This window comes from Scardinius erythrophthalmus (genome assembly GCF_964197995.2).
Source record: "Scardinius erythrophthalmus genome assembly, chromosome: 22".
In the NCBI taxonomy this organism is placed as follows: Eukaryota; Metazoa; Chordata; class Actinopteri; order Cypriniformes; family Leuciscidae; genus Scardinius; species Scardinius erythrophthalmus.
This window is the reverse complement of record NC_138242.1, coordinates 23,684,892-23,702,107: the sequence shown is the minus strand read 5'-3', so window position 1 is coordinate 23,702,107 and position 17,216 is coordinate 23,684,892. Positions and strand designations below refer to the sequence as shown.

The window sequence follows — 17,216 nt, the reverse complement described above, 5'->3', positions numbered from 1 at the left end:
ATAATTTATATATATATATATATATATATATATATATATATATTTTTTTTTTTTTTTTGTAATAGATTAGTAAATAACCCTCCGGCTGCTTCATGCACATAGATATAATGATTAGGCTTATATATATAATTCAAAACCCTTCAAAAATTTCAACTTATTCACTTTGAACTCATTTTCCTGTCTGGCATCCTTCACTTAAACTTTTTTTTTAACAAACGAGCAAAAAAAGAATCGCAGCTTCAGCTGAAATATCTTGACAGAAAGATGAAAGACCATGTTACGGCGCGGCTCTCTCGCTCCACTACACATTCATAATTGATTGTCATGTAGGAAGGTGCATTAGCTGCTTTTTGGGATGTTTGCCTGAAATGACACGCTGTCGTTTAGCGGTTTTCAGCTCAGAATGGTTTGGTTTGATACTTTTTCTGATGGTTTATGAGGCTAATGTTGGTGTGCTTGAGTGGAAAATGTATAGCACGCATTTATGGAGGTCATTAGAGCATATGTACTCGCGCACACGTATCAGGCTCTCCAAGGCATTTTGGGGATTCCAGGCCTGTCTCCGGGGTGTGTCCTAAGGGAACACATGAATATTGTATTTCGTATGACATGTGGCAGAGCTGGGGAGGATTGACTGCGTGTGTGTGACAGAAATACAGAGAGCGAGAAGAAGAAAGCGAGGTTAAAGACCTTTGAATAATAATACACACACACACGCAGAGCTTTAGCATTGCGTCCTGGGCTGCAGCTTCGAGGGGCGGGTGTGTGGGTGTGTGGCTTGGCTCAGGGCGACTCTTCCCTCCTGTGAAAAAGTGTAAAAGTGTGTTTGTGTGCTGTCAGTGGGTGTAAAGGGTGTGAGTCATCTCTGAATCACTTTATAGAACCGAAAAACCGCAGTATAGAGGGAAATATTCAGCAAAACACTCCAGAAAGGTAGCAATACAGTATGTACTCAGTAAGAGACTGTACGCTCTGTGCCGTATCCTGTCTGTCAGTGCTCACATTTTTCAGGATGATGATTTTAAGATTGTCTGTAGTTTATAAGGAATGAAACCACCACAAAAAGGCCACCCCAAAAAAGTCATTAATCAAACTGGCCAAGAGCTGCATAGTTTTACAGATGGGAGGGAAACAGATTAGCTTGAACAATAAAGTTATGTGTCTGCAGGGAGTAGAGCATCTGTTAGGAGACATACTTGGTGGGAAACACACCTGGGTTCCTCTGCTGATGCTCTGGATTCAGATCATTACTCAAGAGTCAGTACCTGAGAGCAATCAGAAACCGTTTTTTAGATGGTTGACGTGAAAATGGGATTCATGATCAGGTGTTAATGCTTGGGAGCCATTATAAACAACCAGATAGATTGGAGAACAGAAATTGCGTCTGTGATGGTCCAAGTCAAGTTTGTTGTCATTATTTTAGGAAAGAAAATGAATCTTATGTGTTCAATAGAGTTACAGAAGAGATCTCAAACTGCACACAAATCTGTAATATGATCTCACATTTTTCATGTCTAAATTCTTACAAGAGGTAGGGATTTCAGAAAAAGTGCTCTAGTTCTGCCAAGATTATGGAATCAAAAATCAGAGATATGAACTCATATTGTCTGATTCTTTTAAGACCTAATTATCTGAGCTGTAATATCGTCATTTTATTTTTATAGCTCTATATTTTTATATAGGTCCCATTTGTGTCCATTTCTCTTAGAAGGAATTTTAGGAGAAACATCTGAGAATATAGGCAAGGGATTATTACGAATATGAACAAAAATATGTATGTGGACGTGTTTGGTGGATTTGCATATTAAAAATAGAAATCATATATGAAGATTTGATTGGTTGACTGAACGAGATTTGAAGATCAAGTCAGTGAAATTATTTGATCTTCCCATTAGCTGGCACTTCAATGAAACCTAACTGAGAGCTCAGTTAAGTCTCCTGAGCAAAGAAAAGAAAAATGTTAAACTATTCAATTTCTCTGGAGTTTTAGAAATGGTTACATGCTAGTATATTCTTTCCCATGCGTTAAAATGTACACTGTACATCACAAGTCAGAGCATGTGCTATCTTTTACTCTATTATAATACTGTAAAACCTAACAAGCTGATGTGAAGAACCTACTGTATAGTGTAACATGAAGAATGTTACTCTGAAGACTATAGGCATCTCAAGGACTATACACAAAGAACCAGTTATATTATGTTCACAGCCAGAGAAAAGAAACCAATCTAGAATAGTGTGTTCATTTTGTTGTGGAAGACTGTATTTATGAACAATTCACTGTTGGTCCAAGAACCAGCCCTTCAGCTCTCCTACTTCAGCAGAGGCTTGAGGTCTAGCTCTGCACAGCTGGATGGCTCATTTTAAGACAGGGTTTATTTAACTGATGAATTTCTCATCTCCAGAAGTCCCCTATGGCTTTGAGATTAAGTGACGGCAGAGCAAGGACGATTTAGTGGTGGACACACACACATAGAGCCTCTTCGCAGGTGTCATGGCAGAACAACGAAAAACCTGTGTAGGAGTTCACAGCTGATTCATGGGTATTCTTATCCCATCCTTTTGCAGTCTGTATTCATGTTTCTTTTCAGGGACGTTACACCTTTTAGTAACCATAACTAAGGCTACATTCACACTGTAAGCCTTTGTGCTTATTGATCAGGTCCGATTTTTTGTTTTGTTTTTGTTTCTTTGTTCACATTACTTTTTAAATGTGGCCATTCTGGCCAATATCAGATTTCGAGGGTGAACTGGTCGCAGCTCTGCGCAAAAGAACAATAACAAAGACGGCATGCAGCATGATGTCATACGGAAGTAAATGTCATGGAGACCATTAAAGTCAGGATTTAAGGTGATTTGCAGCAGAAGCCAGTGAATTTGAGTGCAGGCGGTAAAGAGGAGGAAGATGAGGATTGAGTACTAAGACTTGCAGTGTGAACCCAGACTAAAAGTAGCGATGCTACTAACTTGACTATTTAGTAGAGAGACAGCTTAGTATATATTTTTCAGAAACAAGATAACTTTCCCCAACAAGAAGCCTTTTATCTCACCAAGCCGTTAAATTGGTGATATTTTGTCGATAAACTATGTTCACAACTTTAAAACCAAGCAAACTCTCTAATGTGGCTTTCGAAAGTCTGATTAGGTTTGTTTGAATGATTCATTAAATGAATTTGTTCAAATTATTCACTTATCATTTTGAGGCATTAACACTTTTTTGTAGCCAAATCACTTTGTATTTGACTCATTTACATAAATCAGTGTGTTTTCTAGTTTTATTAGTGGTATTTAGGGTAGATTTACCAGTTGCCACTGTGATCTAGTGTTTTTATGCAAAAATTAATTATGGCAAAGCTGAATTGTCAGCAGCCATTACTTTAGTCTTCAGTGTCGTATATCCTTCAGAAATCATTCTAATATTTGATACTCAGGAAACATTTATGATTACGGAGTGTCTATTTACACCAAGTGTAAATGGCCCACCCTGCTGGCAAAGGCTATTTATCTCCTAAGGAACATTATTATTTTCCAATTGCATATCAGCTCGGAGAGGAGTTTATTTTAAATAAATATTCAACAAGTGGAAATAAAGTGCCTAATGGGTATTTAGTAGCTGGAAAAAAAGTGTTTTGGAGTGGGGTTTAGGAGTAGGTGTAAGGTTGGGCTTTAAAGACAGGGACAAGTAATGTCCCAATAAAGCTGCATCCATTTTTTAAAATAAATATAATCATATACACTGAATATGTTGTTATTTTTGCATACTACCAAACAAATGCAATATGCAAATTCTTATTCTAGCTCCCCACCTCCTCAGCACCACCTGCCTAGATCTGTTACGAAGGTGTCTCCCTCTCTCTAGCAGCAGCAGCATGTGTCCATTAATTTTATGTTCCGAGCATTTAGCAAAAGCAAGTCATACTTGCTCTGCAGCAGCAGCCATGGCAGCGTATAGCAGATCTAGTCTGCAAAGACCAAACCTATGTAGGCACATCCTGGTTAGACGCATTCATGGGTCAACATATTTTGTTGATCCTGGAACAACATTACAGTCCAAAAATGGAATTATAACCATATTCCTACCTCTAAACCTAACCCTACCCATAAGTTATCCCTAAAATCAGAGGGAAATGATAGGTGAATAAGTGACGTAGAAGCACCTACTCTGGTTGTAAGCCTAAACTTGACCTAAACTGTAAACTTGTCCCTCAAATCTGATTGGTTCATTGGAATGTTGTTCCAGTATCAACAAAGATGTTGATCCAGGAACATGTTGCACTTGGTGAAATCAGGTTCTGCACTATGTACATTCTATTTACATTAATACAATGTTTTACAAACTATCCCGAGAGTTGTCATGACTGAACTACGTTTTTAAAAGTGTAGCTTTAGATTAGTTTAACTACTAACAACTAGGTAACTTGGAACTTGGAAATCAACATAGTTACCCCATCACCGCTATCTGTAAACCATTACATTTTGAAAAAACAGGAGCCTTAAAACAAATCAGAAAAGCACTTTGAGTTTCCGATAAGACCTTGAGCACTTTGTGCACCTTGAACGGTTGTCACGACAACCCTTTCAGTGGTCACCAAGTCTGCATAATGCACAGCACAGCTGCCAGAAATGAGATGAAGAATGAAGATTGATAGAATATAGAGAGAAGAGCACGAATAAATGACATTGCTTAGACTGCATCTGGGAGAGTTGGGAAGGTTCAGAATATCCGTAACTCTAGAGCTTTTTACCAGATAGTTTTATCTATCATTCAATGACGGGAAGCCAGGGAGGTGTTTAATACGTGTCATATTTTAAGTGCTCAGGCTAAGCTTTTTTCCTTATATCCTTTTGGCCCATTTTTCTGGCTTTTTCTCTCTCTCTCCCTGCAGTTTTACTGTGCTACCTGTCAGAGGGAGCAGGCCATGTGCAATGAATAATGCACTATAACAGAGCGAGGCTATTCTAATACTCCTGTACGAGAGAGTGTGTGCAGAGAGCGAGATCGAGATAGGTGTCTGTTCAGGACAGAATATATAATCGGTAAATAATTTGTTTATAAATCAACTATAGTGATGAATTAATGGCATGCTGCTTGAGTGTAAGCAGGAGGCACCCTGGCTGTCTTCACTGCAGTAAAAAAAAAAAAAGTTGCTGCATTAAATTTTTAAATACAATCAACTTAGATGTTAAAGTCATTTCAACTTAAATTACATTACATTGACTTAAATTAGTTGAATCTTGTATAACTTATTAAAATAAGTTTAGCATTGTTCAACTTTTTTATGAGTTAAAGCAAAGTAAAAACAAATGTTGTCATAAATTATTGATCATATGTTTTTTTACAGTGCCGATCATTTGAGTGTTTCTCACCTTCTCTCTGTTCTTCCCTATAGACCTTATGCGCCAGAGAAACGAGGGCGCCGAAATCTTTAGAATATTGTCTTTGAACTTCCGTTTTTGCGGTTGCTCTGTATATCCCCATGGCATCGCTGTTCAGGAGTAATTAGCTTTTTAAGTGGATTTACTTAAACAAATGTCTTAACAAATGTCAGTAGACCGGGAAGATTTTAAAACGAGCCGCTCATTCATAAATACGCAAGATTGCTGTGAAAATACAGACCGGAAGTCAAAAGACAACGAGTGCAGCGCTGAAAAGGGGCGGGGCTACATAAGGTCTATACATTAGGATGAAACAATATATTGGTGGTACTAAACAGTTCTGTCTTCTTTGTGGTACAATAAATTTGATCAACACAAAACACAAAAAAGTTAATTAACTCAAAAAAGGAACATAGGTTAAAATTGCTATTTTTAATTTACACATAATTCATACCAACGTACATAATAGCATAGCCTACCGTACAAAAGTTTGGGGTCAGTATGATTTTTTTTAGAGAGAAATTTATACTTTTATTTGCAAGAATGCATTAAATCGATCAAAATTGACTATAAAGACTTGCAATATTGTTACCAAGGATTTCGAATTCAAATAAATGCTGTTCTTGACTTTCTATTCATCAAAGAATGTCATGGTTTCCACAAAAAAATAATAAGCTGCACTTATTTTACAACATTAATAATAAGAAGAAATGTTTTTTTGAGCACCAAATTATATTAAAAAAAATATATACATAAAGGATTATGTGACTGAAGACTGGAGTAATGGCTGCTTTTGAACGATAGTGAAAGTCAGTCTCAACAGAACATGAGGGTTGACAGAAGCGTCAGTAGTATTCTGTAGATTTATACTATTGATTATCATATGGCCACATTATTATAATTTATATTATTATTATATAATTAATTATTGGTATTACCTTATAATATCACCAATAATTTTAAACCATAGTGTAAAAATCAGCCCTGGCTCATCTGTAAGGGCCAAAATATTCATGAAAAACTTAGACCTCTTTATTAACTGAATCACTAATAAATTGTAAAGTTCAATGTAAATATTTGGAGAAAAAATGGAACTGCAGCACGCTCTAATTGAGAGGTTTTAAGGGCAGATTTGAGACTGCCCTGCTTATTTTCACATTACTTTACGTAAACCTCGCTCCAGACCAAGACAAAATCAATCGGCTTCAACTATGTGTAACTGTAGTCTGCATTAGGTCAGTAACTTGTTGGCATGTCTGTTCTTCCTATGTGGAGTAGCGTATCAAATAAATGAAAGTATAAACCCTTTAGTTTAAATGTGCTTATGTGAATAGCCTTTATAGCCTAGCTCTGTTGTTTGAGTTATGTTTGTTCTGAGAATAGACATGACTTTTGATTCCTCCACAACTTGTAACATTCTAAAACAACATTCGGAGGCAATGAATACTACATTAAGGCAGTTCTAAGATAGCATTCCATGTGTCTGTTGTTAACTTAAAGCCTGTCAATCAACATTAGAGCGCCACCCTGAATAACGCAAGGACATTAGACCTCTGCCAAAAGTGTATCAGTCTGTATTCAGTTCAATTAAATTCAATTCACGTTTATTTGTATAGCGCTTTTCACAATACACATCATTTCAAAGCAGCTTTACAGAAAATGCATGTGTCTACATTATAATTTAGAGTGATCAGAGGTTGCTTTCTAAGTTATGAATTTCAGAATCACAGTTAGATAAAAATGTACCAATTTAAACAATGTAATAATTTAAGGCAGAAACAATGAGCTCATTGAAGTAATGAATACTTGTTTGTTACCAAATGATTATGATTATGCTATTATAGAAAATTGTAGCACTGGTGATTAGAATATAAATCTTAAAAAATGTTTATAATGAACTAGCGCTAAGACCCAGAATCTGCCCTACATAAATTTACGGTCAGGAGCCGCTACTGGTAAATAAATCAAACAAAATGTCTTTATCTAGTATCGTTGCTTGAGTTCATAGGGCCTGAGACAAAATATTTAAGGGCCTTGTCACAGGGCCCAATTGTCTTCCCTCTGATGATGGCCATAGGTACATTACCAAGATTACAACTGATCTTTCACGCTCTCTCTATACCCTTCTTTCATTCTTTCCTTTCTAAATCTCTTCATCCTGTTGCCCACACATCATTAACAACATTAACTAACAATTAACTGTTCACTGCACCTGTCCAGTGTGTGATTGCGAATCAGAGCCACAGCATCAGCAGAAGTTAGTCATTGCGCTCATTTCAGGATTCTCATCTTTAGCCGTACCTTCCACGTTAAATTCAGACCTCGGATCACCAACAACAGAAAGGGTCGCTCTATAATGAGTCAGATATTGTTTAGCAGTAATGACTGTTATTCTTGCTGTCTTGGCAAATGAGTTTTGGCCCGTTCTGTTAATGAGCTGGCTGTGTTAGGTTTAATTATTAGAGGGCAGCTAGTGAGATTAAAAGAGTCCTCTTACGCACACTATCATAAACACATGCACATGCTGTAAGCAAAATATGTAAATCCTGCAGTTATGTACGTTGTGTCGAACAGCAGCTGTTGGGAGATCACGGCTGCTGTGAGACGTGCCGTTGGGAAACAGACTGCCCAAGACTGACAAATGCAGTCCAACAAGTGTGTGTCACTATAGAGAGAGTGTGTGTTGTCACCTGTTTGATGGTGACAGTTGTGAATGGTGGTGTTTTCGAAACTTGCTAGATCCCTCACTGTTTATTAGACTCTTTCTCTGTATTTATAGCTTTCATAGTCACATCTATCCTGTACAGCTGACGGTAGCTTTATTATTTTGATTTGTGTGTGCATCCCATCGGGTTTTCAGAAGCATTACCGCAGACAGTGCAGCAATCATTTATGATTTGATTTAGGATGGTTTTGATTCTGGACACGCAGCTTTACTGATATACACTTTCTATATAACCTTCTGTCAGGCACTTCTTATATATAGAAACTATATATAGGGGTTCCCATCATGGGATTGTTTTGTGGATTTAGTTTGAATTAATTTTATTTGAATTAATTTTAATTCAATTTTAATTAATTAAACAGCTCATAAACATGCTTTATCAGTTGAAAAAAATAAATGTAATTATACATTATTAAAGTAAGTATTATGCAATCATTTAAAGTGTAACTTCACCGATTTTCACCTCGCTTTTTCCTGTTACAATGTCAGTAGAATATATAAATGAACCATGTTTACTTGTTGTCTGTTACCTGGACCAAGAAATTCACATTAATCATGAGCAAACGTCTGCCCGATGGTGCAAAACGCGCCTTCAGGCGGACTTTTGACAGCTCCAGGGCTTTTGTGAAGACTACAAAAACTTCAACATTTTACCGGCCCCCGGACAGGTGAATCGACAGAGGGTTATTAACAACACAGTGATTGCAAGAGTAGGTTTAACACTGAAAATTGTATCGTACTTTTTCAACTCTTTAAACAGCATTATGGGAAAAATGGAACAATATGAGAACATCTTTCATACATGTCTACGCGACAGCGTTTTGGTTTGGTGGAACTGACAGAACAGCAGTTTCTTGCAGTTTTTTCCCCTCCATTTGGCCTAAAATACTGTGCTTGCCATCCAATTTTGAAATGTTGACTACAAACACTGAGGCTTTTCAGATTTTCCGTCGCAGTGTTCCATATTTACGATCCTTTACAGCCTTTAGCCGCTACCAATGCGGTAGATTGTTCACTGGAAACCGGAAATAACTCGCTCCTGATAAATGTTTACTCTTTGAATTCTTGCACCCGGGAACAATTACGACTAAAAGGTTGCTAAGACGTTTTTCCTACTAAAGCAAGGCGGTATTTGACTGGTTAAGCATATCCATAGCAAACTGGTAGTGGCCTTGGACGACAACATGTCCAGCACAGTGTGTTGAAGTTTTCCTACCTATTTTCCTAAAGGAAAGACAACAGCCATTTTCCTATGTTTTATCTAGTCAGGTAGCACCAATTTCAAAAATTGGTTCGCCTTTCTACTGCATAGGCAGCCCAGTTTTATTGAAAGCCCATTTTGCCAGTCGTGAAGAATGCCTTTTTCTCATTATATAGAAACTTTTTGGTATAAAGGTTTTTTTTTAATTTAGTCAAGAACAGGTTCTACGTTAACCCCCATTGAACCTTTTTCTAGAATGTAGATCTCAAAACTGTCTCATTCAAACAAACTTTATTTCGCTCCCACACAAATTTTATTTACATGCACTTTTTTGGGACAGTACATTCACTGTAAAAAGTGAACAGTTGGATCAACCTAAAAAAATTACTTCAATTGGTAACACCTAAAGAAATTAAGTTTTCTCAACTTAAATATCACGTTTTATCGTGAAAAATGTGATAATTTAAGTTGAGAAAACTTAATTTCATTAGGTGTTACCAATTGAAGTAATTTTTTTAAGTTGATCCAACTGTTCACTTTTTACAGTGTTCTGTCCATCTAATGAACCTCTCCCTCAAACATGGGAAAGCTTAGAGGTTATGATGTTGCTTAGCTGTCATTTACTGTCAGTTTGATGGATATGCGACATTATAGGGCGGAATACAGGTTGTCGACTCAGTCATAATGTATAAGTTTGGCAGCCCTTGTGTGTCTTTGTCATTGCTGATTTTGGGGTAAACAGAGTCTGAAGCAGATGCATTTATTAGGATTGTGTGCTACATTTGGCACGGACAGCTCTGATGACATTATAATTTATTATCAGTTACAGCTGCTTTAAGTTAACTAAAGTGTTTTGAAATAAATTACACCAAAGTGGATCTGAATCTTGTTGTTTGTTTATACAAACTATGGCAATATTCATTTTAATGTTTACTTAGATAATTACAGTACAATGTAGATATCAAAATGACTCTGTTAATTATTAATAGTGGTCAAGTGCAATGTTTCTGAAATTAATCAACAGAATATGCATAAATATTTATTTCAGAGACCTTGCTCTTGTCCACTATTAAAGCTTTGATGAGCAATTATTAAATGTTCAACAGCATCTGCATTACTCATTTGCTCTCTAACAGAAACCAGGTCAGTGCTTCATTTACCAGTATCTTCACGCAAGGGGGTGTGGGTAATATTAGATACTTTTATTGTTTATTATGTTTATGCTCTGATTTTTTTTTTAAGAACATTAACCTTTGTGTGATTTTTATTCCATCTCAACAGTTTTTTTTTTTGCAAGTGGATAAAAGTGATCTCTTCTTTTTTGTTGGATATTTTTAATTTTTTAATAAGGGAATTATGGACACAGTAATTCATTTAGTTGGTATTAAATGAATATTCACTCTTTTTCTAAATGCCTGTTATAGACCTCACATCTATTCAGTGTTTTCAACCACATAATGTTTATTTTAGGTTTCAGACATTTAAATAGACATTTAAATGAAGTAGCCTGCAATATAAAAATACATTACAAACATAGTTTGTAACTGAATCAGATGACAGTAAACCTTTTTGATTTTCAGTTTTGTGCAATAACAATAATGTTTCAATATATTTTCGTTAATATATTGGATGATATATCGTCTTGTACAAGCTGTAAATGTACTGCTGTATTAAGGGGAACTTCTCTCATCTTTCCTATCTTTTGGGCACTTTAACCATAAATCCCATGGCTTTGGGATGATTTGCGATGTTCTAATATTTGCAAAGTGAATCAGAGTTGACCCTAGGTTGTTGATGTTTTCTTAATGTCTCTACAGGTCTGGATGACTGCTTACAGCAGTATATAAAGAACTTTGAACGGGAGAAGGTAGGAGGTGATCAGCTGCTGAGGATCACCCATCAGGAGCTGGAGGATCTGGGGGTGTCCCGCATCGGACACCAAGAGCTGATCCTGGAAGCTGTGGACCTGCTGTGCGCTCTGGTGAGAGCCTTTCTTTATACGCTTGATCCTACAACTGCTGTTCAACACTCTGTCAGCATGGTGGACACAGAGTCACCTACTGCACAATGTTGACAAAGATATAGAGATATCACTTTGAGAAAAAAGAATATAACATTCCGAAAAGACTACAAAAATGTTTGTTTGCATATACTAACAATGAATGTCAATCTTAAACATTTAAAAAGGCTCTATTTACTTATTTATTAACTCTTGCCCCGACCATTTATTTATGCAATTTATGACATAACACATCCCCGTCATTGACAGAATTTTCGGTTCCACTTTATTTTGATAGTCCACTTTAGACATTCTACTAACTATGAGTAACTTTGCAACTACATGTCAACTAACTCTCATTAGAGTATTAGTAGACTGTTGTAATCTTTCAGTAGACTGTTAGGTGTTAGGGTTTGGGTTAGTAGAATAAGTTGACTTGTACTTGCCAAGTTACTTATAGTCAGTAGAATGTCTATTTGGGGACCAACAAAATAAAGTGTTAGCAAATATTAAGCAGATAGTCTACTAATACTCTAATGACAGTTAGTTGACATGTAGTTGCAAAGTTACTTATAGTTAGTAGAATGTCTAACGTGGACTATCGAAATAAAGTGTTATCGAATTTTCTGGTAATCCCTGATTTCTTTATATTACTATTTTATAAAGAAATATAAAATAATAATAATAATAGTATTGGAGCCTCTTTTTTACAATCCACTCAAATTAATATTCAATTTCACTTTGAATAACGTCACATTACGGAGATGAAACAAGTTTCAAATGCCATTTCATGCTCTCCTAAAAGTTAGAAGATTTAAGAGTTGCAGCTTCAATTTTATAAGATGATAATATTGTTCTCCTGGGAAAGATTTCCTCAGATTTGTTCTTAAAATGTCACTCAATCAGTATTTAAATTAGGCTTTTTGCTAGCTTGTTCCTTATTCTGTTACTGCTCTGCGTGCATGTGTGTCTCTTGACTATTTTTTATTGCTGTGAGATGTTCGACTGCTTGAAAATGATTTTCAAAACGGTACCAAGAGTACAGACAGTTTGGGAGATGGGAAAGGATTTAGGCTGAAATTTGCTCTGCACCGCTTGAGCCTTTTACATTATCTAGCATTTAATAACTAGCTTTCCATCTAATTCTCTCTCTCTCTCCTCCACTTCCTCTCTCTCGAATCTCTCAGTTGAGGTATTAAAACAATGACTTACCAGCCCACGCTTTCAGAATGTCAGCAACATGACGGGAGGGAACAGACGACAGGATGATGTTTATCACGTCCGTGTGAGCCGTCTCACCATCCTGAGTCTCTCCTCAGCCTTTATCCTTGTCCTTTTTATGTTTTACTCTTTTTCCATCTTCGCTTCAACCTGTCTTGTCTTTCTATCAGACATGTTTGTTGTTGCCTTTTCCTGATCTGTGAGATTTCTAACACAAGGTGAACTATAATGAGTGTGAGGCTTTGTGAGTGACTGTGAACCACTGGCCTGTGCTGCTGACATTTAGGAGAGCGTTAATCATAAATAGATGACTTTGCTGTGCTCTCTATCTGTTCTGAACGCTGATCCCAAATCAGAGCGGATGACATTCACGTTACACAGCCTGTGTGTGTGTGTGTGTGTGTGTGAATGTCAGCCTGTAGACATGTGCGTATGAAATTAGCTATATTTCAGCTGAATCATTCACTGAAACTGCACACAAAATGAGATATTTTGCAGAATGTCCCTACTGCTCTTTTCCATACAATGAGCATAAGAGATAGTTCACTCAAAAATGTCATTTCAAACCTGTGACTTTCTTTTTTTTTGCACAAAAGAAGATATTTTGAAGAATGTTGGTAACCAAACCATTTTGATTTCCATTGTATAGACAAAAAAACATTGAGGCATTTCTCAGAATATCTTCTTTTATATTCCATGGAAGGAAACAGGTTTGGAACAACACGAGGGTGAGTAAATGACGATAGCATTTTAATTTGAGAGTGAACTATCCCTGACATTTTTAGCTCTCGAATCTCATTTGCAGCTTTCAATTTCGAGAGTATCAAAATTAAACTTTTTAATGACTGAAAGATGAAAAGAAAACATCATTTCAAATCTTTGTCATATTGAAGACTATGTCTGCTGGTTAAGATTAAGCTGAAATAATAAAATATAAATATTAGATGTAAAACATACAAAAAGTGCCATAATGGTATAAAAATAACCATAAGTGAATAAGACGTGATGTGCCCTGTTTCCCCACTGTAAGGTGTCTTTGAAACCGTCTTAGATACAAACTTGCACACAAATATTGATGGAAGCCAGAGAACTGTTGAGTCTTTATTGTTTGACAGCATATTGACCTCAGAGACACAGAGCGGCCCACTCTCTCCTTTCCTGTCTCTCTAAACTCTAAAAAGCTGTCATTCTCTCACATATTTGTTTATCTCACTCTTCCCCTTCCAATTGCTTTATCTTTCTGTCATTGTGGTGTGTGTTATCTGCTGCATGAATGCCCCCCCCCCCCAACACACCACCACCAACACCACCACCACACATACACACACACACACATCTTCTGTGCAAGTCTCCCACCACTCTGAAGCTGATTAATGTATCTTTTGTGAGTCTGTGTGTATGTTGTACAAGCCTGTTTTAGTGTTGCAGGTGTGTTTATTACCTGTTCTTGTACTTTGTGAGTGCGTGTGTGGGATTTGTTCTTCGGACGAGTTGGAGCACATTACTCTGATCGATCTCCTGCTGATGTGAGAGGAGATAGGCCCTACTGAAATTGATGCACATTGCACACTTTAACACACACACACACACACACACTAAACCCAGCCATCACAGATACCATTTTGCATTTGTCATTTGCATATTTCTATTAAGACATTATTTGGAGTGATTTTTTAAGCCATAAACATGTTTTGTGACCAACTCTTGAGAAAAGTCATACTAATACTAATACTAATACTAGTAATAATACTAATAACAATAACAATGCTTCTACTACTACTACTAATAATAATAATAATACAATTAAATGCATGCACACATAGACAGTATATACTGAATATATATAGCTTTTTAATCATCAGTTAAATCATCCTCTAATAGTGCAGGAATATGTATACTTTTTATTAAACGCTCAGTCTCTTGTTTGTTACGTGTGCACAAGCATGAGCAGTAAGTTGCTGGCTGCAGTTCACTTAACGGCCACCGGTGTCGCTAATAACAATGGTCTCTGAATTCTACATATAGCCCCTATAAAGCCACAGTAAGTTTCATCACTAGAGGTCATTAGTCAAAACAATAACAAAGGCGTAGCTTGATGACGCCGTGAATGATTGTGGAATCATTGGAGTTGTCGTCTTCATCTCCACAGTGGATGGAAAGCAATCCAACAGGACTCGTGAAATCATGTTCATGGATTAGTTAACGTATTAAAGTTTTATTAACGTTACTGTGGTATGAAGCAGGGGAGGGCTGAAAGCCTGGGACATTTTACGTTGCTGTTTTAATGCTTGTGTGCAGCATTCGGCTGCTGCTCCTTTAGTTTTGTTTTTTTTATGTTTATTTTATGATTAAAGTTACATTTAATGTCCGCCTCCTTCTTCCCTGAACTTAAACTTTTTTACAGTTATGTTTGAACACTTAAATTCATCATTTTATTTCATTTAATGAAATAGCCACAAGTGCTGAATTACTCTCTTTATTTGACAAATTAAAATTGTGGGGTAACGCAGCTCTGTTTTACTTGATCAAAACCCTCCTACTAAAAATACATTTGAGTGTGTTACTTGAAAGTTATATTATAACGTTACTCTGTGTGTTTGCTTAGTGGCTGGTATGAGACACTTGTTGCACATTGCAGTAAGTTACATCAATATTAGAATATCATATTAATAAAAGCTGGATGACTTGTGTTGCTAAATGGCATGCAAATAATAAAAAAATATATTGTATGGTGGATAACTGTGTATTACAGTTACTAAAAATACTCTACAAATACTACAAATACTCTTTCTGATCATGCTATGTTAGCCACTTGACAAAATAGTGTTGTCTCTGAGGCATGGCACAGGCATGTTACTTGCGGTAAATCAAGAAGAAATCAAGAGAATCAAACAATAAGACTAAATGTGTTGAGCTATATAACAATTAATTCTCAGAATTTAAACAATGTTGGAAACTTTTGGAATAGTTTACGTTCAATAAAAATATATAACCTTGTTCTAGTGGTTTTTGGATATTTTAATCTAAAATTATGTCATATTGTACCTTTACAGTAATATGTTGTTCTGCTTACTACACTCTCAGAAAAAGAATTGTAGCATCAAATTGGACACCGGTCACCTAATAATGCAAAAAATAAAGAGTGTAAGGTTTATGGATTAAGTTATTGGACTAATGTGTGTGTTCCTTCTCCTGAATGTACTGTATGTGCATAATGCTGCTTTTGATCAGCCTTCGCTCCTTGATCCCTACTCTTTATGCAGGAACAAGGTAGCCTACTTTGGTACCCTGCCAAAGGCACCTGGTGCGACCTCTGTCCAACACAAACACAGCAAAATTTGCAATTTTTTTTTTTTTACGTCCTATGCCAAAGACGCCTATATCTGTATGTGATAACTAGTGTGCTTTTTGGCTTTTTTTCTGACATGGTTTTGTCAGATATAGATATGCAGATTTGTCTGAGCTGATTGTTTTATCTCACAGAGGAGTGAGGCGTGTGTAAGCTCCTATCAGCTGGCAGCAGAGACTCTCAGTGCATTATTCATACTCTGAACTTTATGTTCTGTCTCCACCCACTCAACACACCTCTACATATGAAGCGCTCACTCTCTTTCTCTCTCTTTCTCTCTCTCTGCCAGGTGCTGAATATTCATTTGGGATCTCTGAGTGATCTTTGAGGGTGTGTGTGAGAGAGAGCGAGAGAGAGAGAGAGAGAGAGAGAGAGAGAGAGAGAAAGAGATAGAGAGAATGTGTCTGCCAGTGAGTGATGTGTTTTGTGCTCGTCTCTATTACCAAATTTAAATACATCTTTAGTTTAACCTTGTTAATAACTGAAGTTATTTATTCCTTCTTAAATTAATTGATTGCCAGTTTTATTTTATTGTTACAATTTTTTATTTTATTTTTTGCAATTTTTAAGTTGCAATAAGTATTTAACTATTTAAATGTATTATTAAATTAATGTTAAATTAATTTATTCTGCTTTGGCAAGCCTTTGTCAAGTAACCTTCAAAATTTGTTTTAATAAACGTTCCTTTTCTAGTTTTAGAAAACTATAATTTCTGTCATGCCAATAATGCACAATAAAAATTGAAAACAGAGAGAGGAGAATCATGAAAAAAGGGACACTGAAAAGAACAGTGGGAAAACAAAAAGCGATGTTCTGATTGAGTCATTCCTACAATTGTTGGAGTTTTGTCTCTAAAGCATTTCATTTTCTTTATCTCTGTTTGACAGAACTATGGGCTGGAGACAGAAAACCTGAAAACTCTTTCTCACAAGCTCAATGCCTCCGCCAAAAACCTGCAGAACTTCATCACGGGTCGCAGACGCAGCGGCCATTATGATGGTCGGACAACCCGCAAGCTGCCCAACGATTTCCTCACCTCTGTGGTGGACCTCATCGCTGCCGCTAAGAGCCTTCTGGCCTGGCTGGATAGGTTAGTCCTGCTAAGAGCCGCATACACACTGAATCAATACATGAATTAATACATACTTAAAATAAATATACACATATTCGATTTAATTGATTTCAAATTCCACATTGATGTGTCAAGTTGGGGTATAGCCAAATTCAGTACTCTTGAAAAATGACTTTCTCAAACACTAGAGAAAAGGATGTTTGACATCAGATAAAGATTGAAGAAGCATGACCTTAAAGGTTAATAGGGGTCTTCTCCTGAAATCCAGGGTCT

At 36.5% G+C, this 17,216-nt stretch overlaps 1 protein-coding gene across 1 annotated transcript in view; it reads left to right on the top strand.

The window, feature by feature from the left end:
- Window positions 1–17,216, top strand: part of cnksr2a (connector enhancer of kinase suppressor of Ras 2a) — a gene marked incomplete at its 3' end in the record, with an annotated part of 85,770 nt that overhangs the window by 7,191 nt on the left and 61,363 nt on the right. The window contains exons 2-3 of the mRNA XM_081352774.1: window positions 11,120–11,283; window positions 16,759–16,961. Of these exons, the coding sequence (XP_081208900.1) occupies window positions 11,120–11,283; window positions 16,759–16,961 (367 nt within the window). The remainder of the gene's footprint in view (window positions 1–11,119; window positions 11,284–16,758; window positions 16,962–17,216) is intronic.